Source organism: Manacus candei, unplaced genomic scaffold, assembly GCF_025592945.1.
Source record: "Manacus candei isolate 608988 ecotype Guabito, Panama unplaced genomic scaffold, ASM2559294v1 h1tg000048l, whole genome shotgun sequence".
NCBI classification, from domain to species: Eukaryota; Metazoa; Chordata; class Aves; order Passeriformes; family Pipridae; genus Manacus; species Manacus candei.
In genome coordinates this window covers 10,590,745-10,617,758 of record NW_026138096.1, presented here as the reverse complement: position 1 = coordinate 10,617,758, position 27,014 = coordinate 10,590,745, and the positions used below count along the sequence as shown (strand labels likewise).

Sequence of the window (27,014 nt, the reverse complement as noted above, 5' to 3'; positions counted from 1 at the left end):
TTTTTTCAGAGACCCAGCAGTCACTGGAGTTTGGCAGCCCAAGAACATTTTTAACCTTTGCTCGTGAACCTCATGACTCATGAAATTGAAGGTCTCGGAGCAGAACCTTGCAACTCAAATTTCTTTTTCCCTATGTGCTGATTTATGTATTGACCATATTCCCCAGGTTCCTGTGATAGAAATGCTGCCATTTCAAAAATAAGCAGCATCTCATTTGTGGGCTCCGTGCTTCTGTGGGTTGCAAGGCCAATATGTGCAATTCTGTTAAAGCAGGAGCGTGTGCAGTAATTGATCTGTGCCAGCATCCTCCGCCACTTGAATGATAATACATGTTTTAAAGGAACTGGTCTCAAAAATCGGAAAGAGACTGGCAAAAAATGCCTGAAGAGAGGCAAAAAAGAAAGATACAATAGCATACACTGTTACAGAGTCTCCTTTGTGCAATGTCTTGAGAGGGTACTTAAATACTTGGTGTCCAGAAGAGGTGGCTGATGGTGTTGATATTAAAAAAAACCAAACTTTGATGTACTTATTGCTTTGTGTTTACCAAAAACACCTAAAATCCCATAAGAGAGGGGCAGCAGGATACAGAAAACAATGCTGTTAGCAGGATGAGTCTGAAATCCAGTTTTTCACGCTTGGTATTGGGGAAACTTATTTGGAATCTTCACAAACCTGATTGCATGTAGGGCTGCTGATGTGTTTTGTTAGAAAATGAAAAATCCCACCAAAAATGCAAAAATATTTTTAGTTTGGCTGAAAAACAAATCATGTACAGTGAAAAACAACTATCTCCAAAGTAAAGACAGGAATATTTTATGAAGATACATTAGTCTCAGGTGATTCTCAGGTAAAATTACTTTTCTGTCAGACCAAAACTATAGGAAAGCAATAAAGGGAAAATTCAGTGTTCATATCTTTTCAAAGAAGAAAAATGTCTTTCTCTGAAGATCTTCTAAACTCCTTAGCTGGAGTTACCTAGCAGCACCTCTTCACTGGCTTGTGGTGTAGCATAAAATAATGAAAATATGTTACTGCAGAGGCAGAAGTGGGTCCTCAGAGGTGGAGATTTAGCAGCAGAGTCAATGCTCACCCAAAACGTGCTACCAAGGTACCCAGGAGACTCTGTGAACTTCCATCAGTGCAAGCTAGAAAATGTATTGATTGGCTTTGAGTTTGAGATTAAACAAGTAGCAATTCTCCCTGTTATAATTTATGGGTTACCAGTTATGATGTCACACGTGCTGTTTCTTCTGAAGTGGCATCCTTTTTTCCGTAATTTGCCCTCATCCCTATCAAGGATAAATGTGGAATTAAAAAAAATGAGGCGGGAGCCAATCAATATTTTTCATTTCAAACTTTGACACATGAAAAATAGCCTGCTTCCACTTAGTGCTTGGATTTTAAATTTACACTTCCAGCTCTGTGTTTAAGGGAAAAAAAGCCTGTTTGCTCTTTAAAGATTTAGATTCTTGTTATTCATCATTCTTTGTTCCTTGAAATAGGGGACCACTGTTACCTTTTTCAAGTCAGCAAAACACAAAGAATTCTTATTTTCATTTTATTGAACTGAGAAACAAATGTTTGTCTTGTTTATGTTTTTTTTAATCTGATAGCAGGTAGAAACTAATTTTAGTGAGCAAATGAACAGAGTTATCTTTTCAGATGCTCTTCCAAATCTGTCTAAGTGTCACCTCCTCTCAACCATGGCCCTCACCACCAGATCCCAGGGCTGAGCTACAAGGAAAAGGTCATGAAGAAGAGAAATTTCTTTTTGCCCATGAGAATGGGGGGAGTTACCTGATTTCCCATGGAAGAGCTGGGCTCAACACTGCCTCACACGCTCAGCAGCTTTCCCATTCCACTGTTTCTGGATCATGTTTCCAACATTCCCAGTTCTCCCTTTGCATTGTGGTGGGGTTGAAGGCACCAAACCCAGGCAGATGAGTGTCCAAAGAGGATGATGGTATTGTAAGGTGGATGCTCTGAGCATTTCTGTCCACCTTCCCCAAAGAGCACCTTCCTGCCATACTGAGGGATTTTCCAGTGGTTTGTAAGCTTCTGGCCCTCTGGTCTCTACCAGTCCTGAAGACTGGTGGGAACTCAGTGTGGAGAGGAACTGCAGCAGAGCAGAAGGGCTTGGGCAGCTTCTCCCACCCCAGCCTGGTTCCCAGTCTCTGCCTTCTCAGCAAGTGTTCAAGGCCAGGTCCTGTTTGAAAGGTCATCAGTCCCAAATGATAACCCAAATGTGAATTATAGATGGACTTGGATCATCCCTGAAGAACTACTAGGATCCTCTTTTTCTGTCAAATGGTCAACTGCCTAAAGACCTTTCCTACCAAAAACACAGGGAACACGTGGACTTCCAGTACTGCCTAGTAAAGCCATAACTGGGACTTGTGTACTTGAATCCCTTTATGGCATAGACATTGGCCTCTAACTCACTTTGGGAAGTGACCCCCCCTTTAGAAAACACTTTTTCAGCGTTGATAAAGCAAAATCAGGGGTTTGTTTTCCTTTTTACCTGCAGGAATCCTTCAGCAAATGCATCTGACAGTGCCTGCCGAGTGTGGTCAGTTGGGATGTCAGCTGGGCATGAGCAAACATGGGGGAGGAATCTGCTGGAGTCTGCAGGGCTCCTGTAGTCATTCAGAGATCTGTTCACAAAAACAATGGGTATCTGCACACCAGGACTGACCCACAGCTTTCTGAGCCCACCCAGGGCTCAAAGGAAACAAGGCATGAGTCTGAATAGGGATGAAAGAAGGTTTTAAGCCTACTTACAGGGCTCTCACCTGCCTCAAAGGTGTTTTTGAGACTCCTGGTATAAGCCAAAGTCCCCAGTGAGAACTATGGCCATACTGGTTCTCACACTGTGCCCTGTGAGTCTCCAAGTGGTGACTCCAAGTGCTGCTGCTGTGCCCATTTGTCACTGCTACAGTGCAATTCTGAGAAGGCAAACCCCCCCAGCAGTGAAACACACCTGTGTTGGTAGCCATCAGTGGTCCACACCTGGGAGCCTGTGCTACTAATAAGAATTAGTCTGAAGGTCAGAAAAAGCCTGAAATAAAGTTATCTGAGCTGCACAGAAGTTCCCAGCTCAGTGTTAGACCAAACCAATACTCTTGTTATGCAGTGCCACATGGCAGCCTCATGAAACAAACCCAGACGATGGGGGTTTAATATTTGGTTCACCACGTGAAAAGCTGAAGCTTCATTTTGCACTTGGCACAAGAAATTGACTGAAGAAAGAGCCTGCTCTGTTTTATAACTGCAGAGTTCTCACTAACCCATAATAGGCTTTCACAGAGCATCAGTGCTGTATTCCCAGACACAGGATGGGAGGGAAAAATGCAGATTTCATGAGTTGCCAATGGAGATTTATATTCAGCTGGTTGAATCTATGAGCTTTCTTCACAAGAAAAGTGCTGTTAGTTGTCACAGTGTGTTGTGCTGTGTGGCCAAGCCCGGCAATGCAATTAGTGCTGACCTGGAGGTGAGGGGCATGCAGGCACCACTGGGATGCTTCTGTGTTAATGGATATCACCACTCACCATTTGTGATCTGAATATGCTCCTTCCCATGCTGTGTCAGGCATGTAACCACCCATTCTCAGCTCTCTGCAGAGTCTTTGCTGCCAGAAAAACTACATGATGATGGCACCTGATGTAGGCTCAAGAGGAGAATATTTATCATTTTTTAATATCTCTCAATAAATGTCTGTAAAGTATCACAAGACAAGCAAAGGTTAGCTCACAGTACTGTGTAGAGGAAGGTGTGCAGCCAGACAATTCCAACTGTGGCATTAAAACTTGAACTCCCAAAGCTGAATTCTTCCTGGAGCTTGCCTGGGTGTTGAACAAGTGGGTAAAAGAGTTGTATCAATGAATGATTTATGATGGATAAATGGCAGATGGAGACTGTGTGAGGGAGGTGTGGTGTGATGCACAAGGAATTGATTAAGAGGAGCTGTAACTTGGACACTTGGGGCATCTGGAGCGTGGGGTGCACATGCTGTTTTTCCTGCAAACGCAGTGTTGTGCCTGTAATTAGGCTGAGACACAGACATGCATACACATACATGCACACAAATGTATATACACACAGTGCTAAGTCAAAAGTGGTCAAGACCAAACCCTGGCCACAAAGCTGAGCAGTCAGAAGTGGCTCTCATCCACATGGACTGTCACTTATCCTTTACAGCAGGTTTGTCCTGCAGAGTCCTGGACTAAGCCATTAATTCAGTTATGTGGACCACCGTGTTCCAGTGCTTCAGCTGATTTCCCTGACCATCTCATTTAGCATCATAGAAGTGCCTTCAGGATTTCTTTTAAACCCCTTCTCCACAGTCTGTTTAAATGTGGAAACCATAAAGTAAAAACAAACAAAAAGACTCAACAGTTTTCAATGCTACCCCCCCCTCCACAGACAAGACTACTGATCATTCATACTGGTCAAAGTTTTGAGTGACTAAGGGACAGAGGAGTGGGTTTCTGCCACCCTCAATGAGGGAAAAAAAAACCCAAACAGTTCTTGAATAGGAAAACATCTATTACAGGATGTGCAGTAACCGGGGAAAATGTGAATCCATGAGCAGCTTTATGAGGGGTGACTCAGACATTGGTCGTCCCCAGAATAGTGGTCAAAACAGTGAGGAATACAGTGACAGGCAAGCACCTGCATTGCAGAGCTGAGGTGACTCAGAGGGAGAGCTCCATCTCCAGCCCCTGAGATTTCTCTCCTGTCATGCAAGTCCCATCTTCAAGAGCACCCCAAATCCACCCAGTCAGTGCTTCCCCAGCAGCTGCAGGCCTGGGAATCTGGGACTCACACTCAGGAACTTTTCCTCTCCTCCCCAGAGGTGAAATATGGGGGGAAGAGAGAGTCCCCTTTAATGCAGTGTTCATTCAGGATGAAAAACTGTTTTGGCCACAAAACCACATTAAAATTCAGATGGATTTTACCCAACATCATGTGCAAGCACAGTTAGGATGATGCTGACTGTAGGGACTGCTGACTCTGCCCTGGGAAAGGTGGGTGATCAAATTAGGTCCAAAATGAACGGAAAAAGAGGATTATCATTTTCTAAAAGACCAAGTATTGTCTTTGCTACAGTTCCTTTGTTTTCCTGTCCCCTTTAAAAGCTGGGAATGTGCCAGTGAAAGGAAAAGGCCTGATTCCAGTTCAGAGACTATTCCCAAACTTCTTTTGATCTATAGCAATTTGCTCCCCAAACCACAAAACAGCCCATCCTCACACTCACCTGACATTCTACACCCCATTCCCAACCAGAATTATCTGGTTCCCACAACCTGCAGTCATTCCTTTCTGCCTGGGGATCTCCAAATTGTTCTCCATCCCACATATCCACACCACAGCCCTTTTCTCCTAAGCCCCTCACCCCTTTCTTAGTCAACAGAGGAACTCTGTATGGTCTTCTCCTTCATGTCTCACCAGTGTGACCTTCAGGGAGGACTGGAGTTGGATGACTTCCAAGGATTGCAGAAATGCTTGAATTTGATGTTTTTCATGCAAACACAATATTGGAATCAGAAGGAATTGCATGAAAAGCCAGAGCATCAGAGCTGGCATTTCTCCAGCTGGCCACACAGCTCCATTTGGAACAAAACCCATTTATTATATAACAGGCAAACAGGAAACTGATACAAGCAGCATGTCTGCTGAACACACACCATTCCCTATATGTGCCTGGATTTCAAGGCAGGCACAAATAACACTGATCTAAGTAATGGTTTCATCACCATCCAGGCACATGTCCCACCACACCAAGTCCTCCATCATCCTCCCATACACCAAAAACTCCTTGAAACATCAGTGTCCCTGGGGCAGGCAGTGTGTTTGCTGCTCCAATGACCCCACAAGGACCTTCATCCCCTTTGATGAGCCTCTCAGCCTCCTCCAAGCTCAAGGTCTTGCTCTTATATAAGATATCAGAGTCACTAGGCAGCCCCCAAGTGCTGCACGGACTCAGAGAGCATCTTATTCCCCAAGCACACCACTTGCTGCTAAACTGTTTTCCTTCTGTTTCACCACTTCTTGATTTCTTTGCTAGGTTTGAAACATATGTTTCCCAGTTCTCAAGGCTGTACTTCTCCAGCGTCCTCAGTGAGGTGTTCACAGGTTCAGGGCTCTGTTTTGAACCAGTGCCCCTATTTTTGAGGGTTCTGTTATTAACTCATCTCTACTGCTCCATCACGTCCAGCACCAGTCTGTGAACAAGCCTCACTCAGCACCAGCGTCTTGCAAAGCCAGTGCAAGGCTCAGTTAGCATAAAACCTGGAGGCTGGTATTTGTAGCAGCAAAATTGGGTTTATTTGGTTTATTACAGGGAGATGGAACAACTGCAGGAATCATGTCAGGGAAGGGCAATGAGGAAGGTGAGCACTTTTAGCTTTGGGACTGCAAAGAGCTGTGGTGTTGGCTCCTCTCACTGATTTTTATTAATTTTAATTTTTAAAATTTTTTACTTATTTACTAAAAATTCTGAGCCCGTCAAAACTAGGAGAAATCTTTCCAGGGAATTTAGTAGCCTTTCGATGCAGTTTTCAGGGTATGTGAACCCACCAGTCCCCACAGGAATGCACAGGGTGTGATCATGCCACAGTAAGAAATTAAATCTGATTTTGGGAACCCTTCTGTCACGTGTGGTGCAATGCAGCTGATCTGGCCCTCCAGATAAATTAGGTTTTTTTGCTAGGAAGTGTCACAGCTGAATTGAAGAAGGTGTAGGTAATTATACAGGTGGAACATCTCAGCCTGTATCTGCTCTTCGATGTGACACTTAAGACAATATGATTGAAATAAAACACTGAAGTGCTTGTTTTAACTTTTTGTAATTATTTATGTCGTTTATATGCACATTCCTTGGATAAATACAGTGGAATCTCACAGTGTGAACTGTGATGGAAACCAGGAGCAGTTGGCAGAGGAAGGAGCAGCTTCCAGGCTGGAAGGCTCTCACGTGTTGATTAGAGCAGGAGCTTTCTGATGTGACTGTTTGCCCTGCTGACCTGTTTAATTAATTGGCTCATTATCAGCAACCCACCCAGGAGCCATGTATCATCTGTGGGAATATTTTCCCTTGATATCCAGTCTGCAGAGAATTAAAACCTACTTATTTTTTCCTATTGCTCTGGCATCTAATTTTACCGCTGAGTGACACATATAGCTGGATGTCTCCAAATATTATAGCATGTTTCCATTTAACAATGTTAAAAAAAAAAAGGGAAATGTTTCATATTGGTTGAGTTCCATGTAAGACTGACTCCTGCTTTGGAGGACAGGCCTGGCTGGATGGCACCACTCTTCACTGGGAGAGCATCAATGCTTAGGTTTACAAAGGCCACATAATCCCACCATACCTGAGATGGTTCTCTGCACCAGGAATGATCTGCAAAGTAAAGGGAAGGCTCAAGCCACCCAAAAGACAGTTTTCTGAAGGTCTGGTGACCAAATATCTAAAGAGGAAAGTAAAACATGGAGGGGCCAGCCCAGGCTTGGGCTGAAACATTTTGCTTTGAACTCATCAAAGGAGAACTGAAAAATATGGGCAAAATAAAAATGTGTTACAGAATATGTTGCTTGTAATTAAAAAAAAAAAATAGTATCAGTGGAAAACTCCAAGTTTTACCAGGATGGTTTGTATCTGATGGAGGCAAATCCATCAAGCAGTGAGCAAGCTGATCACGAGGCACATGGAGGTGCCAGTGCCAAGCCCAACAGCAGGCACGTGTGTTTCCTCCCAAAAGAATGAGGACTGAGACAAAACTTTTGGTACCTGCCTCTGAGCAGAGCACAGGCCAGGCAGTTGGTCATTTATAACTGCAAACTCACGTTTGTCTGGCAGCAGCATCAGGCAGATCTGTATACCAGAAATGGAGTCATCACAGCTCAGGAATACATCCCCTTTCATTTTCTGCTGGGTGATTCATGTCATTTTTAACCCAGTCAAAGAAACTCTCTTCATCTAAGCAAGCCCAAAAAAAGGCAGCGTAGATCATCTAAGTGCTTATGAATTTCTGTGAAGGTGGTGTCCCACATTCATGCCTGGTAGATGTGGTCCCAAACACTGACAGCACCTGAGCTACCACACAGAAACAGCATGGAAACAGGCATGAGGCCAGTTGAGGCTGGTTGGAAAGCAAATGACTTGATTTTAGGGAAATGGGGTGTAGTAGCTGGCAGTTGCTTTTGTTCCGGACTGCCACGTCGACACAATAAACCTTTTATGCTTCTCCTCTCTCTTTCTCTCCATCTGTTTTGGACTCTATCACTTGTCCCAGAAAGTTTCATTAAAACCGTATTATTCAAAAAGAGTTGTTTTATCATCATCCCTTGACAAAAATCATAGTTTGGTGAAATATATTAATTGGCAAGTTCTTCCCCTTGGCTTATAATTTCTGCTCAGGTTGGTTGCTGAGCCGTGGTCAGGGTTGACCAGAGGGGACCTGGCTGCAGGAAACAGTGGATTTACAACCTTAACTGTTGCTCTATTAACAATAAGCATATGCTGGATGATTTATTGCATAATTGTGCGTTGGGTGGTAGCCATGGGAAGAATTTTGTCCAAAACAAGAGGAAAAGGCGATTGCTCAGTGATGGGCTGAGGATCAGCCCTTGAATGTCCTTGCAACCTTCCAAGAAGTGGTAGCATTCATGACCAACACTGTTTGCAGGGCAGTGAAGGTGTGCAAGCAGTGTTAGTGCAGGTGCTTCTCTTTATAAGAGTCACATTATACCACTGAAATCCCAAGCACTGATGCTTGGGACTCTTCTGGGCTAAATTCAGCTTCCCATTACATCTGAAAGTTTATGCCTGTTCTGTCACAAACCACCACGTCTTCCTAATCATGCTCTTCCAATGAAGCTGCTTGTAGTGGAATTTTTCCTGTTCACATGCAAGCTGCAGGCAGCATCAAATACATTTGAGGGTTCAGTCACTCCATGGTAAAGTAGGTGCTCTGTGGTGGGGACCAGCATGGTCACAGACATATTTTAGCCTGCCTTTCAGCACTGTGAGATTCATTAAACTATTGAACAAGGAAGTTTTACGCCTCTGATGTATAATGAGATAATTTGTGGAGAGATCTAAAAAGCCTCAAAGTATAAAACCAGTCATTATTGGATTACCCATCCTATGATCATTTTGAACGAATATTTCCATAAAGGATGCATGAAGTAAGGCTTAGGGTTCAGTCTGCTCTCCATACTGGCAAATAGAAAAGAAGAAGTTAAAGATGGAAAACGTGACTTCAATATTCATGGTGATGATGAGGGATGAACCCAGAGCACCCTTTGCCCTCAACAGACATCTCCATTATGAATCATGAGGAAGACATTTCTTTAGCAGTTTAGCAGGAGGAGGCACACACCCAGCTGCTGATGACTGAACGTGCACAGCCAGGGGTGTTCATGTTTCACTTCCAGAATGAGAATTTCCTTTTCCACCCAGGAGATGGCACTACGGCACTCACACAAAAAGCATCACTTTAGCCCTACCAAAAACCTGTTTTCCCTAAGGTTGTATTTCGGGGAGAAAACCTGGAAACTTTGCATTCACTGGGTTGTGATGGCACCAGCTGAGTGTCCTAAGAGGAAACATGTTTCTGACTCTCTGTGGATGCTTTCACTTGAAGTCCTTCTCATGGCTCCAGTGAGTTTCCCACCAGAGAAATGGTGGATCACAGCAGCCTCCATCCAGGAATGTTCCTCTGCTTTGGACACAGGGCAGCACCAAATGCTTTGAAGAAATATGCCTCAGGTCAACCATAGCAATAACAAGGCAACAAGGTCCTGGAAAGCATCTCCTAATCTCCACCAGCCACATTCTGACTCATGCCCAACTTGTTTCTCTCTGTTGTTTTGGGGTTTTCCTCTTGGACTTTGCTACTAGTGTAAAACCTGCTGCGTTCCTTTTTGAATCCTGTTGATGTCATGGCTGGCGTCATCTGGTGCTGTGAGCCCAGGTTGTGCAGAAAAAGGACTGAAAACTAATGGTGTTGAGGTAATGCCAGTATTAGCTAGAGCTTCTCACCTCTTTTTGACCCCAGTGCTCTTCGATGTTAACCCTGTGTCACTCACGTGAAGAGAATCCATCACGGAAGCACAAGGGAAATAGAGAGGCTGCTTTTCTGTCACCTGGATATATTTGCATGCAGTCTGAATGTCCCCTGTTACGACACAGAAGTGACTCCCTGGGGCAGTGTGAGAGACCTTTTGTGTGTTTGAACTGCCATGGGACCATCACCATTTCCATTAGCAGGGAGTTGGGAGGGTCAAAAAAAGCATTAACAGCAATCACTGCCATGGTAGACATGTTGGGATGGGGCAATGAGGACTGAAGAAACAAATGTTTGGAAGAAAATAAATGTAATTCTGGGAAAAGAAATGGCAGGAGACAAGGATAGAACAGGCTGGATCCTGGGCAGGGACTGAAATGTGTGAGAGCAGGTTTCCAAAGCCACGTCTCTAAGCCTGGCCTCCAAAAGTGGGAAGAGCCTAAGCAAGCATTGCTGCCAGAAAACCCAGGAAGGACATTTATCTTCAATATCAGCAGCTTCCTTCCTTCTCCCTGGCACACAGTTAAGGACCACTTTAGCAAACCCAGCATCCATCTGCCGGATTGATTATCCTCATTAGTGCTCCTGACGGGGTGTAGCACAACCGTATATTCTGATTCAGACATTTGTTTCCACCGTGGTTGCCCATTTTGATTAGCATTTAGCAACATGATTCCTTAGTGGTTTTACCTCGTATATGTGCTCTGAGCTTTCGTCTAAACACAGCCCCAGCCAGCGTAACAAAACGATACAGGGGAGCAGTGTGGAAATCAGCTGGAGGAGCCTGTCTGCACCACCGGGATGTGGGATAAAGATGCTTTTTCGTGAGAGAAAACTATCAGTAAGGCCATGGGATTAATTCTAAGTGGTGCAAAAGTACGTCTTCCCATTGAGAACATCTCTGGTCTCATGGTCTCGTTCCCCAAACAAGTCAAACTGTCTCCTCAGGGGTCTCTGATGTAAGCAAGGATTTTCCCCTATATTTTAAGTTAAAGGTAGCTTCATTGTTTTAGCCCTCCAAAATTGGCACTAGTCCACTATACTTAACTCCAGTGGAAATACTCTGTGTCACCCTCAGGATCCATGAGCTGTGGATCAGCAATGTCCCAGACCAGAGCAGCTTTGCAGAAATACTGGACCCTTCTACTTCCCTGTAGCATCTGGTTGGAGCTTGGCCTTGCCAGACGTCATTTTGCTAAATCCCCCAGTGCTTCTCTTCCCATGGGGAAACACAGCCATGCATGTGACTTTCCTAAGGTTCTACAGCAAGTGAATTGGTAAAATTTGCCATGGGTAAGTGGTGATGGGCTGAAATACCTGCGGAGTGTAAGGAAGCAGGAGAGGTGATTCCCTTAGATGATAAAGTCCTTGAGGCAGGGACCAGAGTGCTGCTGTGTCTGCATAGTCCCTATCACCAGCAGATCTAGGGATGCTTGATAATACTGTAAAATAAAGTATTTGCTGTCTTTAATACTGATATTTTAGCTCATGCTTGTCCCTCAATACTGCGAGGATGTCCATTAAAAGGAATGCCTTTCAGGAGTCAGGGAGAGGTTTCTCTACACCATCTACTCCAGGACAATTCTGGCATCAATTCAGAAGACCCAAAGTCAGGTCGCTAAAGCCACAGCAAAAGGGCTGTCAGCCCTTCTCGGGTCTGGGATCGGCGGCTCTCCATTGCCATCTTGAGGCTGGGAGCCGCCTTGCTCCTTTCAGAAATCCTAGAAATCTCCAAAATTGACATGGCAAACTCAATTCCAGCTTGCCGAGCATTAGCTGAAATTGATGGCCAAACCCTGCAAAAAGGTGTTAAATACAAACGAGGGGAAGGAGTTCTGCAAGGCTGGCACTCAACCGCCCTGGATAACATGGATATTTTCCACCCCCTGATTGCACAAAGATTTAGAGAGTAAATTACCACAAGCAATGCTGTTTAACGCACAATACTTCCTGCTGAGTGACAAAGTTTACCATCAAGTTTTCTTTAAAGTACATAAACTGAAACTGCCTAAGTGGACTTGGCTCTGTAGCCCACACTGTTCCCCCAAAAAAGTCTTTTTCTGACAATGATAAAAGCTGAGGTTCTTGGGAGATTTTAATGATAATTTGCACTTAAAGAGGTCTTTGCCATACGTTTCACATCTGATAGACATGGTTTGGAAGAGAGGAGGTTTCCAGGCTTTCAGGGTCTTGGATGAGCAATATTACAGGCAGCTTGGAGGGCCAAGGAGCTGTAATCACAGAACAACACAGGTAACACACACTAAAAAAAACCAGAAAACCATGGAATAATGTAGGTGTCATGGTCCACCAGGGCCAGCTTACATGAGGCTGCTCAGACCCAGTCTTATCACCCAGTGAACATCTTCATGCCATTCCCCTCCCTCTTCTGTACCCAGACAGTGTTTCACCACCCTCGTGGTGAAAAATATTCTCCCACTAATTAGATCTGATTGGATAACCACTTTCTAGGAGCCCAGAAAACTGTAGAATCATAGAATGGTTTGGGTTGGAACAGGCCTTTGAAGGTCATCTAGTCCAGCCCTCCTGCAATGAGCAGGATCAAATGCTGCTACTCAGAAGAACATTCCAGCAGCGAAGCTCTTACCATTTTATCTCAGGTCTCACAGTATTTTGTGCCAGGTCTTACGACTGAATATACTTTTTCCCACTGCCTCAGTCTCTGAAATCCCAAGTCTCAGGGCCAAAACGGGCAATCCTGGTATTTACCATGGCCACCTTAGCACCACTCAGGGCATCGTGGTGTGCATCGCGGTCTCCATCGCATATCCTTCCCAGACAGCATCCATGGACAAGGGATTGGAGTGGACCAGTCCAGCTTCTTCAAGAAAACACTGTAGTTGTCTGCATACTCAGATACCCAGCGGCCCCTGCAGAAAACACGGAGAAGGGGAGAAGCTCCATTCTCTGCTTCCTGCACCAGGACAAGGAACCTGCCTCCCCTTCTGCAGCATTTGACCTCCCAGCCAGGAGACTGTGAAGAGCAAACAAAACCATATCCAGCTGGTGTTGGGAAGAGAGGGAACAGCCTGTCTCCATCAGGAATGGCGCAGATGCTGCGACACACACGGCTGTCACTGGGATCAGTCTCCCACCTGGATCAACCATTACACAGGCTCAGTCTCCAGCCCACATATAACTCCAGGATCACAGATCAAAATCTTCAATGCAGAGCTGAAATATATGTGTGTTAGGGGAAGGTGGGGGGCATGAGGCAGCAGGGAGGAATTGCCTTTCAGTGAGAAATGAGAACTCAGGAGCCGTTTATGCCTGTTTGGTTCATAGTGTGTAGATGAGTCACGTTTCAAACAGCCCTGTTTGATTTGAGAGAGCCCTTTCCCAGGGGAAGCCTGGGCATGGAAATGACGAGACATGCTTCCTGCCCCAGCTCCACAGAGACCTCAGCACCTTCTTTCCACAGGGATGAGGCTGTCCCAGCAGTTGTCTCCCCACCCTTATCAACCCAATTGCAAAACTTTTCAAGAAAAGGCTAAGCAAGTTTTGAGAACGGATTTGTTCCTGAGGGAATTCCTTTGGGCTGATTTCATGACATGAACAGGGAGAAATACACTTGAGAAACACCGCCCAATTCCGACCAGCTCCAAAACCTCCCTGCCCTACTCTTACCCTGCCTCCAACTCCCACCATCCACCCTCTCCTCCCTGGCCCACTTCTCCCTTACTGGTTGAGGCGGCTGTCTGCAGGGAAAACGGGAGAAGGCCTCGTCTGCTCTGTGTATAATCCACCATGGACTCCTGTCCGGCGTGGGAAATCCAGCTGGTAGGTACTTCTCCAGTCAGGTACAGAGCAGTCTAGTGAAAGAGAGTCCAAATAATTTAAAGACTTGTTTTGGGGGGTCTCTGTCTCCTGTATCACGCAGTCTGAGTGTTCCCCCTTCTGAGCTCCATCGGCTGTTTGTGCTTCCAGTGTTCCTGCTGGAGCTACCACAATGAAGGGATTAGCCAAGGGAAAATGCAAAAATTGCTTCCCTGGTATAGATAAGGTCTTTTAGATGAGATTATCCAGCCCTTATTTTCCATAGCCTTTTATGTGTGAGGGAAGCCACACAAAGCAGACCTGGAAACGATATCTTGTGCTCTTCCCATCTGGACATTGACTTGTCACCTGGTATATATTTTCCCCACCTGCCTAGATTTCCTTTTCCATCATGCCATTAAGCAGGAACTAAACAAGGGAAGAGATTCATGGCCCACTTAACCCCTAAGTGAGGACCATCACATCTGTTATGCTATCATCTTCCCCAAAAATCCCTGTGGGAGTGGTTTGAAGGGGTGCCATCTCCTATCCAACCCTTCCAGAGATGTCTCATCTGTATGTTAACAGCTTGATGTGTGTCCTGATCGAGCATATCTGCCTGTGGATAAACATCTCACAACGTCTCACTCACAACAAAGCAGGGTTGCCCATTGCAGACGTTTCAGATTTTCTGTGTATTTTAAAAATGACGCATTTCTATAATGAGTCATTAGTAATTTTGTTGTTTTCACTGAGGCTGAGGTTACAGGCATCTCACACGTGCATGACCATGTCAGGCTGTTAATGCAGCCCGGGTGGTTGCAGCAGCAGTTCCTGTGCTGGGACATTATTTCCAGGGAGACCACATTGAGCAGGGCTGTGCTCCATGGGGTGGCCCATATGGAAACTGGGATGAAAGAAAAATCATTTACAACACTCCAGCCTCTTCTAGAAGATAAATGTTTTTCTCTGCCTTGCTTCTCCCCAAGTGATGAGCAGGTGGTTATGGGGGCTCTGTGGACCCTTCCTGTGCCAATCACCTTCCCTTCACCTTCCTCAGTCTCGCATTAAATTAAGAAACCCAAAACCAGGTTGAAGGCCACCAGTCATTCACAGGGGGCAGCTGCCAGAACCTCCATCCACTGACCTTCCATCACAACAGATGAGCCCAGCATCTTGTTTTTGTATTGATCAGCATTGTCCAGCCTTTCCCGGTACAAATCCCGGGTGAATTGCACGTAGGAGACCAAGCCTGGGGACACTTTCTCCCTGTGCAGCATCGTCCCTGAGACATTGGAGGAGAAGAGGGTGCATTAGTCAGGAATCACAATCAATCACTCACCCAAATCCTACCCTTGGGTGGGAGCAAGTGAACAACCAGAGCAAGCTGGAGTCTCAGCTGGCATAAATCGGGGGAGACCCAGTCAGCTCAGCAGAGTTTTGCTGAGGTGCATCAATTTTGCATTGATCTGGTTCATGACACAAGTAGGGGAAGGACTTATGTTGATGCAAAGCAAGTGGAAGGAGCTATGATGTCTCCACATTGCCTGGGAGGGCAGGAGGTCTGTGTATGAAAGGGAAAGGTTTGTAGGAAGTCCTGCACTGCTGGGATACACAGGGGCAGAGCAGGAAGGGAAAAGCCCTCAGCAGTTTTGTCATTAGCACAAGACAGCTTCAGATGGGCTTGGCAAGGAGATGCTCAAAGCCCTCAGATGTTAAGTGAAGCCTAAATGGACTGTCCAAATGGACAATTGACTGTCCATGTGGAGACATATCCATAGGAGCTGCTTGTCCAGAATCTCCTTCTAGTGAGTGGAGGGACAGAAAGCTTGCTGGGGCTTACTTCAACTCATCTTCAGGGTGGCATTTAAGCTACAGGAGATGGCTGTGTCTTTGCTCCCCACTGATCATGAAAGGATCTAGACACAGACATCCCACTCTGGGAGAGGTCAGCTCAGGGAACAGAGAAGACATCCCTGGCCATGTCTTCTGTTTGCTTCTGAAGCATTGCTGAGCAATGCTGCCCTCTTCCCTCTCAAGCAGGAGCTTTCCTGTCTTCCCATCAGCATTTTAATCCTTGCAAGCAAGCTGTTAAATGGCGTGGCTGAGGGCTGGCTACCAGCCCCTCTGCTGCATTTGCTGTCAGACAGATACCCCTAACAGAAGGGGCTTGAACCACTCAAATCCCCCATGCTCAACCCCAGAGTCCTTTTGCCTCCCTGCATTTCTGTTCATGGCCTGCAACATGGGATTAACTGCATCTCCCTCTCTCTCAACAGACCTGTGAAGATAAAACCCTTAAGAGACTCTGCCTCGCTAGCAGGGGCTCTTCATGCACTGAGATGCTTCCAAGACCCCAGCTCACTGCATCTGTGCTTTGAGCTGGCCTGGGAGATGCATTTGTGGTGACAGGGTGCTGTGCCCATGCTGCTAATCCTCGCCAGGCTCAGCCCAGCACCGACACACCATCGGGATGCTGCCATCCATGTGTGTGCAGCCAGCATGGACCACGGGCTGGTGGGGCTGGCAGAGGCCCAGGTAGACAGACCCTCAGGTGGCTGGATGTGGTCAGTCGGCTGTCTGAGAGCAGCTGGTGCCAGCACTGGGGGTTACCTTCTGTTCCGGCTGCGGGAGCAGGAGGTGGGAGATCCCGGCAACAACAGAGCAGCCCTTCCTGCGGCTCAGAGAGGATCTCCAGTTTCCCTGACCGACCTGGTGTCGCTTGGATGGGAGGCTCGGACTTGGGTAGGTAGCACCTTGGTACGTAGCCATCTGAAGTAGGATGGTATGAAGTTATCTGCAGGAAAAAAAGCCCCATGTGAACGGAGAGGCAGTGACTGGGAAGGGCAGCTGCTAAAGCACCATCACTACCTCTGCACCACTCACTACCTGTGCACAGCAAAGCCTGGGCTTTGGTGGGGTCAGTATCCCTGAGGATACAACAGCCACAAGACAGATCCATAACTGTCATTGAAAGTGCAGGGACAGCTTCCCCTCTCTGCCTATCTTACAGCATGGGACTCTGCTGGGCAGTAGGAGGGAGGGAGCCACAGCACAAGCAGTGGTTTGATGTCTAAAGGGAAAGTCTAAAGGGGTTGCTGGTGTGGCTGATCTGGAGGAGCTGCTGCCTCCTCTCCAGCTGCAACTGGATCTCCAGATGCTTCTTTCTAGGGGCTCAGGAAGGGACTCTCCTGCTGTGAGTTCTGCCATGCTGCTGGGGCCAGCAAGAACCATCTTCACAGGTGGTTGTTTGGTCTCCATGGGTTTTATTTTGTTGTTTTGAGTCTCCAAGGTCCTCAGGGCTCTCCCAAAGGTGATTTCTCCTTCGTAGTGCTGAAGTAGGGCAGGTGGAGGCTGCAGAGCTACAGGAACTACCTGTATCTGGGGGCTTTCCCCACTGAGGATGGCCAGAGGGTATCACAGGGTATCTCCAGAGGCACAGGAGCCTCCAGGAGCCCATGGTGCAGGTGGTTCACTAGCCAGTGCTTTCTTCCTTAACCCAAGGAGTTCCCCACCTTTCCCTTGGGAGCAGGTCACTGCCCAAAATTTCACACTTGTTTTATCCGCTTAAAAAAAGAACAAATCCTATCAGGGCCAAGAGGGAAACCTGGGCCTCCCAAGTACCTCATCATCATGCTCCCCAGTGGGAGAGCTTTCCTCAGCAGGGCTTGGGAACTAATAAGGAGCCAAAGGGAGCTGCAACCCAAGAGACTCAGACATAGCTCCCTCCTTTCTTATCTCCCAAACTACATCACGACCTCCACAGCAAGCAGGTAGCCTTCAGAAAATAAAATTAATATTTTTTTTTTTAATTAAATTAAATAAATAAAGGAAAAGAAAAAAAAAAAAAGAAAAGAAACTCAGATGTGTGGCTTGGAAGCTGTGCTCCAGCAGGCAGGGGTTAAACCCTGCCCTCTCAGCCAGGGTCTGGGCTCCTGGAAGTGGAGCAGCCACCTAAGGCCGGGGCTGCCCGGGAAGCCCTCGCCAGCCCGGAGAACAGCGGGAGCCCCGATCAGGACCGCTAATGAAGGCTGCTGGCAGCGGGAGCGCTCCCCGGGGCAGGAGGAGGGGAGAGGGGAGGAGAGGGGAAGAGAGGAGAGGGCTCCCCAGGCTGCTGCCCAGGCAAGGATGGCAGCGGTGGCCGCAGACAGCCCCTCTGCCCCGGCGGGCACCTTCACACAATGATTTCTCTGTTGCTGTCCCCCCCTTTTCCTCCCCAGCCTCAACTTTTTTTTTTCCCCCTCTCTCGTGAGCGTATGAGCCCAAAGCACTTTAGCAACCGAACATGCCCCCCACCACTTCTCCGCAGTGGCCCAGTGCAAACCGCAGCTGTCCCCACCGGGCTGCCACAAGCAATTAAGCCAGGGCAGGCAGAGCGAGGCAAATCAGATTAAATAGCTCAGGGGGTCGCTAGCACTGCAAGGAGATTAGAGAAAAAACAACCTCAGCTCCCCCGCAGAAGTCTTCTCAGGCCCGTGTCAGGGCAAGGAGCCATCTCCATCCCAAACGCAATCCCCCTCCTCAAGGCAGTACCGGGATGGGTCTAATCCTGACGCACTCCATCAGCCCCACGGGGAGCAATAGGAGTCCAAGGCTTAGGCACCGGTTCAGCAACCAGTCGTTAGTGCCCTGACTTAATGAGTGTAATTAGCATCACTCCCCACGAACAGCTTTACCGGAGGGTGTGAGGGGGATTTCCCGCAGAAGAGATGGGGGCACAAGCCAAGGGCATTTGGGCGTGATGGGACCTGCTGGTGGGTCACAGCGGTGGGGACCAAAGCAGACCCTGACAGGGCAGGCAGCACCCGTGCCCGCTGCCCCCCTGGCACCATCCCAGTCCTCAGCTGTCCTGTAGCCAGGAGGGGAGCTGACAGCAATGGGCTAAGGAGACAAGCAAGGAAAAGACCACGGTACCGGTACGTTCTCCTGGTTGGGTGGCTCGTAGGTGTTGTGCCAGCAAAAGTCCTTCTGGTACATACTCTTGTACATGTCCAGTGCTGCAGGCAGCTAAAAGTGAGAGAAGGCAAACACAAGGAAACACTAAGCCTCAGAGGAAGCCTTCAAAAGCAGTGATACAAACCCCAAATGCTCCCTCATAGCTCAGAAGGGGATGAGCTGCTCTTCTGGGCACAGTCTCTGTCCCGTGGGCCACTTGAGGCAACAGAGGCAACTCCTTGCTCAGTTAAGCCCCAAGCAGGGTGATCAGGAAGGTCCTATCCTCTTTTGGCAATGGTTTCTGGGGCTCTTCTTGTCCCAGGCAGTTCCTTGCAACAGACACCCTCCTTCTGCCTCTCTCAAGCTTCCTCTGCCTGGATGGCCCCAGGCAGAGCATTAATATAAAGCTGCTGAAATACTTTGATCAGCTGCTAGGTCCAGTGTCTCTCAAGTCAAATCAGCACATGCTTCCATCTTCTATCTCAGTAACATTTCCTATGTGCTTATCCCATATTTAAAGTGCTGGCTAATGTCAACACTCATTCTGCAAAGTGGCTGGAGAAACCATGGAGGAAAACTCTGCCAGGGGATATGAGGCCAGTGACACCTGCCCTCACCCTGAAAATCCCTGCAGTGCAAACTCTGGGAGAGGATTTTAGGGAGAAAACACTAGCTGTGTCTTCTCCCTCAGCATGCACCATGAGCACTGCTGGAGCCAGGAAAGCTGGTGAGATGAGCTTTCAGGCTGGTCCAAGAGCTGTTTTCATACTAAAGCATTAGATGTGATAACTTGTCAGTGCATGGCAAAGGCTGGGGGAGATGAGCTCTAATTGAAGGTGTTACTGTGATCTCCACTGCTACACACACATCCACCACACAGGTGTGGCTTGGCCAGCCAAGGCAGGGTCTGCATTCCCATTTCCCTGTGATTAAAAGGAATCCCTACTAATAATAATCCCCTACTAATAAATCCACTGGCACACAGCACCTTAGGGAGGGCTCCTTACGCCTTGCCTTGCCAGTCATCCACTTTTATATTCTGTGATTCTATGTTTTATATTTTATATTCTCAGTACTTTTTTTCCTAATATTTCACTCTTTCCCCCCTCTGGGCTTCCCAGATCAGTGTCTGCCTTTGGCCAGGACCCAGGATCCCATTGTCACCAGTTCCTATTATCTTCCCAGACCAGCAGACCCAGCAAACCCATTACTCAAACACCACTGAGGATGAGAGTCCTGTGCGTACTTCACCTTCCATCGCCTTGCATTCTTCATCAGGTCCATGGTGAACCAGGAACCTGCACCAGAAAAGTCACTCAGTTAAAAACCAGCAAACCAGATCCACTCCTCCATCCCACGATGGGGGACAGGGTACCTGGAGGTCTGAAGCTGGCTACTGGCAGGAGGAAGGGGGTTCAGCTGGGGCCGCAGGACCCCTGGGCACCTCAAATTGGCAAGAGTGTGACTGACTTCATTCAAGTTCAGCAAAGCAAAACTTACCCAACCAGGATGTACGGAGATGGACACCTCAGGGGACGCAGCCTGTTGGAACCCAGAAGGGATGAGACGGAGGCATCCCACCACCAGCAGCCCCAGAGCCACCCAGAGGGTGAACAGGTGTGACCTCCTGGGACAGGGTATGTCTGGGATGGGATCCACCAATGCCTGCGTGGCCACGGGGTTTCCAGGGTCAAGGGAAAACTCTGTCCCATTGTGACACAACTGTAATTCAGAACCCTGGAGGCCTTGGAGGGGGGGAGGGGGAGCCTGAAGGGGTTGGGGATTGTTTCTTGGAGGAGAAGGCACACAACAGTCCTACAGGGGAGCTGTTACCCATTCCTTCAGCTGCATCCAGCCATGCTGGGGACACGTGGCTGGGAGAAGGAAAAAGCCTTCCCTTTGTTAGCTCTTGAAGCACCTCCAGCTCCTGCTAAAGATGGGAGCAAAAGATGGAGAAACGGGGAGGAAAGGACATACTTTGTGAGTGTGTGGACAGGAAGAAAACTGCATCCTTACCTTCTGCATGGCAGGATGGGAACACCACAGAAGTAAGGCAGGCAGGGATCTCCACTTGGACTCAGAGGGTGGCTGAGTACACCTGAACTGTCCCATTCAGACGCTGCCACTCTCTTCCTCTAATGAGCTGCAACAGGAGACAATTGGGGATGCTCAGATTGAGTCCTCTGTCCCACAGACAGACAGGAACACCAGATCAGATCCACAAAGCAGTATTTACTCTTTAAAAAATGTCAGGCCTTGACCAGTTTTGGATGCATTTCATCAAAGGACTAATCTTGCCAAATTTCAAATGTCCACAAGGACAACATCTCCCTCTGAGCTGATCCTTCCTGACTTCCTGGCTCGTTTAGCCCAGCTCATGTGACCAGTGTAGGTACAGAGTTGGGGCTGAAACAAACTGATTTCTCAGAAAGCCTGTGTTTGGTGAGCTGAATCTCCTCCAGGACTCCAATTTCTGTAGCTACACAAGCCTGGCTATCGGTTCGGAAATGAGATTCTCTGCCACTACAGTGATGCAAATAGTAGTAAATGCTGGTGATGAGCCAGAAAGATGAGATCTCAGCTCCAGGATCCTCCACAGAGGAGAGCCAGTCACGGACCTGTGTTCACAGGCACCATTAGAATGAGCTGAATTCCAAGAGTTATTTCTCCTTGCACACTGTCAGGCACCAGCGTGCAACTGGAGCCCAAGGATGTTAATGCTCTGGCAAGGGTTGTGTGCTGCAAACAGCTCAGCACTGGCGTTAGAAAGGAAGAGAAGCCCTTTGTCCCCACTGCATTTTATGCAAATTAATATTAGAATAAATAGTACAACAAGGAAAGAAGTTATTTCCAGAAATGTGAAACTCTCATGTTCTCCTGTGCTTATATTAAAGGGATTACACTCCATTTCCTTCTTAATACAGCTAATGCTCTATGGGAAGCCCTCAGGCCAGGGATTAAAGCACTTATTCAATTAATTAGGAACAAACTTCTGCCTTAAAGTCAAACACATAAATATCAGTAAGCCCTCAGAGTGTCTTCCTTCCAGGGCAGATAAAATGGATCCTATTTCTTGCGTAAATGACACCAAGTCTGCACTCTAGAATTAATAGGAGTAACATAACTTAAGAAGAATCACTTTAAAATATCACAGTTCTGTAATGCAATATGGTAAAGGAGGGACAGTCCCATCATCTTGAACTCAGCATTGGAACCCCCATCAGTTACAGGGGGAGCAGAATAAGGTCCTACAAGGCTAATATAAATGAGATAAAATTTTAGGATGCAACACTGGTAACCAGCTCCACGCTTCAGGCACAGCAGTGTTTGGATGTATTTGAAGTTAGGGGTGAAATCCTGGCCCTGCTAAACACAAAAAAAGAAAATGCTTATTCAGTAGGATCCGAATTTCACCTAAGGTGTCTGATTCATTACTGAGATAGAAGACAATTTCCAAAACCTGGCTCCAAATCCTAATCTTCCTTGATGATAGCTTGATCCTTCCGTCTTCTCGCAGGCACAGCTCACATGAAATTAAAAGGCATTTTGCCAGAACAGTTTATGCAGGAACAGCCCACTATTACTGTTCAGTTTCCCATTTCTTCTTCCCAAATATCAAAAGATGGGTCTGATAATTGCCAACATAATTCCAATTAGAAGTGGATAGGAACCAAAATCCCAGTTCTCATCTTCCTCTGCCTCCAAGAGAGTTTATCTGCCTCCTCATTGCTAATGCAGATGTGGAGGAAAAGTAAACCAGCCACATGCCTTTTTCAAAAATGTTTTTACATATATATGGACTTTTTAAAATTTCCCTTGCAGTAGCTAGTGGGTTGCAGTGCCATCATCTCTCCTGTGATACCAATTCCCTGCAATGGTCCTGGTTTTCTCTCAAGTCTCCTGATACATGGAGACACAGCTGAAGGATGCTCGTGCACGTCAGATCCATCCCCTGGCATCCCCACAACACTCAGCACAGGCTGTTCATGGAAGAAATCCAGCTGGAGTGACTGGAAATACTGTGTTGGCTTCACATAAGCTGGAATTGCCCCTTCCCTGCACCATTAACCTCTGCAGGATAATTCAAACTCTGCTACTCAGAGTAGCACCAGGCACTTCAGTGTCACCTTGAATCTCAGCCATGGGGTTGTTTTGTCAGAAGTTTTTTCACCAGGCAGATTTTGCTGTGCCTTTTCCTGTCCACCTTCCCCCACTTAAATATTTTCTGTATGTTTTGCTAAAGCTTACCTGCCCTGGGAGCATTTCACTGAGGAGAGCTCACTCTACCCTGCATGGCTGCTCCCCATGTAGCTGTCTGTACATCCCTGAAACAGAAGATATAATGCTGAAGACCAACATTGGGCTGTAAACACCTGCAGGAAAAAATTGTTCTTAAATAATTGATTTATTTTCACTCCAGGAAGGCTATGGCTGAGATTCCCAGAGTCAAAGCCTAAACCACTCACCTGAATGGAAGTGCCCCTGTTTCTCAAGGCAATGATAACCCCAAACATCCAGGGAGGTTTTCAGAGGGTCCTGGTGATTCTGACCCTTCCACATCATGCCTAGAAGCAAATTACAACAAGACAGCCAGGACCAGATTGTCAAAGGCAGACAATGATGTGGGTTAGTAGTACTTTGGGATAATCTGACAATGGGCCCCAAGGTCTGATAGCTGAGCTCTGGTCCTTTACAATCAGATTGGAGGAGTTTAAGTTATAGTCAAGGACCTTAATTATAATGTAAAATGATGAGATTTCTGTACCTGACCTCTGCAGCCCCTTCCTGACATCCTGCTGGTGCTTAGAAGTATCTATGTACCTCTGGAAATTCCATCTCATAGCCTCAATAAGACTGTAGGAGCACACAGGACATGATACAGAGATGAATTTCACCTCAGTTTGTCCCTAACTTACCATATTTGCCATCTTTTCCCATCTGTGAAATGTAAAGGTGCAGTCTAAGCCTGCATAGCTCCTGTGCAAGGTGCTGCACTGGATACTGGCAGGGTTCAGGGGAACCATCTCATCTATTAACAACTCAGTGCACAAACACATGGCCAAGGAGGACATACCTCCCTGTCAACCCAGCCCTTGAAAAGTGCTCTTTGGGCTAGGAATAAGATTCATTGCCCCCATGAGGATGTTGAAAGAGGGAAGTGATCAGTAAGCAGGACCCCCAACGCGTGGAGGAGGTCGGGTATAATCTGTGCATCTCCATTCAGGTTATCACCATGAGGAGACAAAGCACAGAGGGGAGACACTTCTTCAAGGGACAAGTGTTGACAGCCCGTTCTGTCAGCATGAGGTCAGTCACCCATTTGGGTCTAAAAACATGAACTTTGGTGGCAGTGCAGCAGTCCAGCATGGGCACGTTTCCTCTGGAGTTATTTGTTTCATCCTTCTCTCCTGTTTTCTTGATAAATTGGTGGGGCCATTTAGGGCATCATGTGAGCAGAAACAAGCAGCATCCTTCAGCCTAAATCTGAGGCCCCTGTAGCTCTCTACCAGCCACCTAAATCACTCACAGGACTGAGCCCTCAAAGTCAAACTCCTTGTTGCACAGACACTCCTCTGTGCAGAAGACAAGGGCATCTGGTGAACTCAGTGGTGGTGCTCCAAATCTTTGGGCAGTTCTGCTGTAACCTGCCAAAACAATCAGCTGTTTGTTCGTGATTATCCCCCAAAAAGCATCCATCAGCAGAGGATGGCTGAAATCTCATCACTGTCTGTATAATGTGTCCTGTGATATAAATCATTGCATATTTATGCACCTGTGTAAGGCAAATGCATATCTGTATTGTTGGAGAACCTAAATCTGCTCCCTAATGCCCGTTGTTTAAACAGCCCTTTAACCACATCACTTTTCTCCTCGTTAGGTTAAGTCCCTGGAGGTGAAAAAGTCCTTCCCAAAATGGTTTTCACTCACTCAGTCAGTTCAAAGTAAACATGCCTCTGGGACCATTATGTGTATCAGGTATCCCAGGCTTTGTTAAGAGCTTGCCTGTTAGGTAAATTCTGCTTCTCCTTCTCCTGGGAAGGAGAAGGTTAAAAATTAGAGATAGGTTCACACAAGTAATGCAGAGGAGCTTTACAGACAAATAGGAATAACAGATGAAATTCAGAGCAGTGCACACAAGTGACCCAAATCTCGGGGAGGCTCTTGGTCTGATGTAACTCTGGTTGCAATATGACACTGGTTTGACTTATGCCTGTCACTTGTAATCTCATTCATCACACACCTCATGGTGGCCAAGAGCCAACATTTTCACCAGCAGTCAGCAGAGCCAGTGCATAGAGCTGAGAGCCCAGAATGACAAGCATGAGCCTTTGCTAACAATGCACAAAGAGGAAATGTGCACCTATGGCACATCACAGAAAATCCTCGAGCCATATGCCCACATGTCACAGGTATCAGCCAGCTGGGCTTTCCTTGAGTCTCACCTCACATTACAACCGCATCTACTTCTCAAAGGCAAGTTCAGCAATGACTGCTCTGAATGAGCTCAACCAGGCCTCATCCACAACTGCTCCAAGGTTTGGACTGCATATGCAACTGGGAGATTCTCTCACTGCAGCCATTAGCTGTTCAGCTGATCTGAACTTGTCGGGGAGAATAAAGCAACCACCTGCTCCCAGTGACAAGAAAAGTAAAGTGAGATCAAACGCAAGCAGGAGGAGAGAATTTAAACCATGCAAGAGGTGGTTGCATGTCATTTCAGAAGTCACCTTTTCTCTTTGATCTATGCTTAGGAAGTGGGCACCTCCTGGATGAGATGGTCATTAGAGAAGTGTGCCACCGGAGTCATCCCACCTTGAAGTCTCAAGTGTTTGCTTTCCCCAGGGATCCTCCTCCTACTTCCGCCACCGTATAAATCATCTGCCCTAAGATTTCCTTTAGAGAAGCCAATTAATACAGGTTAGGGAGCAGGAACCACATCCTCATTCACTGTGATGAAGCTGAGCCTGAGCTTTTATAACTGTATTATACACGCACAGGTAGGTCCTCTAGAGATCAGGGAACTACTATAAAAGACACACAAAAAAAGCCCTGGGCCAGACACAAATAAAGGACTTCGACTTGAAGGATTTTAAAGACAAAGCACTCTGAGACAAAGCAAGCTACAGATCACACAGAAAATCTGTGGCAAAACTGCATAAATCCCACTTTGCTGAATCCTCACTTCTGCCCTTAACAGCTCCTTGGAGCACTGCCTGGGTTTTGTTAACGAAGTGTTTGTTTTAGCAGCACGCTTTGGGGGAATGAAAGATGGTGCCATTTTAATGTGGCAAGTGCACACAGCTGCTTTCTAAAGGCTGAGATTTACAGCAGGTGTGAATGCAGATATTCACCAACCCTGGGCATGCAATAAAATAAAACCCCTTGCATTTAGTTTGTTGATGCCTTCAGTGAGTGTTAACAAGAGGAAAAACCGTGGGGGGGAGAGAGCCTGGTCTCAGGTTACCCCATAAATTGGTTAAGGCTGCAGAGAGGATTACAGTCCCAGAGCCATCCTAAGTATGGAGGTGTCATTACAGCAAAATCAAAGGTAACCATGGGGCTTGGCAGGTAACTGTCAACAGCCACGGGAAAGAGCCGGCCTGGGAAGGAGCTCCGCGTCAGGATGAAATTCAGTCACCTTTATTTTCATTTCAGGTGAGGGGTCAAGCAGAAAAGCTATCCCCAGCGGCCTTTATTTACAGTTTTCAAGGGAGTGGCTGATGAAGTGTTTAGAGGAAGAAGGATGAACCTGCTCGCCCCTCACTCACGGAGACCAGCCTGATGACAGACAGAGGATGCTGTAAATGGCACAGGAGCTGGGAAGAAGCCTTTTATGAATGAAACAGCAGTGGTCCCAATAAAATCATTAACAAAACTCCCAGTGGCTTGAACGGGGTCAGGACTTCACCTGTAATATTTGTGGGGAGACCAAGGAAAATATCTTCCCATCGGGACACTTGCTTTCTGCAGCGCAGGAACTCGCTCCCAGCAGTGATAGCAACAGAGAGCCCCCACAAGCAGATTTCAAGGCATTTCTTCAGCTTTTTTCTTTTACATTTCTTCTCTCCATCCTACCTAGGCAACCAACTTGAATTTCTAGAAAACCACAATATGATAATTTTTTCCTTCTAGGCATATTGAAAATTTGCTATAAAAAAACTTAAGAAGTTTTTGTATGTCTTGTTGATGAATGAATACAGCAGCTATAAATGGTTTTGTGTT

General features: G+C 46.8%; 1 protein-coding gene across 3 annotated transcripts; it reads right to left on the bottom strand.

Annotated features, from left to right (window-relative positions):
* Positions 1-12,126: 12,126 nt before the first annotated feature.
* On the bottom strand, positions 12,127-20,487 carry LOC127475928 (uncharacterized). Of its 3 annotated transcripts, none has more exons than XM_051798149.1 (9): positions 20,416-20,484; positions 20,167-20,333; positions 20,043-20,089; positions 18,771-18,863; positions 16,470-16,653; positions 15,004-15,141; positions 13,783-13,912; positions 12,810-12,970; positions 12,127-12,310 (listed from the first exon to the last, which is right to left on the bottom strand). In XM_051798149.1, exons 3-8 carry the CDS (start codon positions 20,073-20,075, stop codon positions 12,820-12,822), a joined length of 729 nt encoding a protein of 242 aa, XP_051654109.1. In that variant the 5' UTR covers positions 20,076-20,089; positions 20,167-20,333; positions 20,416-20,484; the 3' UTR covers positions 12,127-12,310; positions 12,810-12,819. The 3 variants fall into 3 exon arrangements, with proteins under 3 accessions (XP_051654109.1, XP_051654110.1, XP_051654108.1); XM_051798150.1 differs by having other exon boundaries at positions 20,292-20,333; positions 20,416-20,449; XM_051798148.1 differs by having other exon boundaries at positions 20,167-20,487.
* Positions 20,488-27,014: the final 6,527 nt, after the last annotated feature.

Coding starts and splice junctions, on each gene's coding strand:
- LOC127475928 (XM_051798148.1), bottom strand. CDS start 20,075: ATGGACCTGATGAAGAATGCAAGGCGATGGAAG. Junction 15,142..16,469: donor TCCCGCAGCCGGAACAGAAG/GTAACCCCCAGT, acceptor CCAATGTCTCAG/GGACGATGCTGCACAGGGAG. Junction 13,913..15,003: donor CTCATCTGTTGTGATGGAAG/GTCAGTGGATGG, acceptor CTCTTTCACTAG/ACTGCTCTGTACCTGACTGG.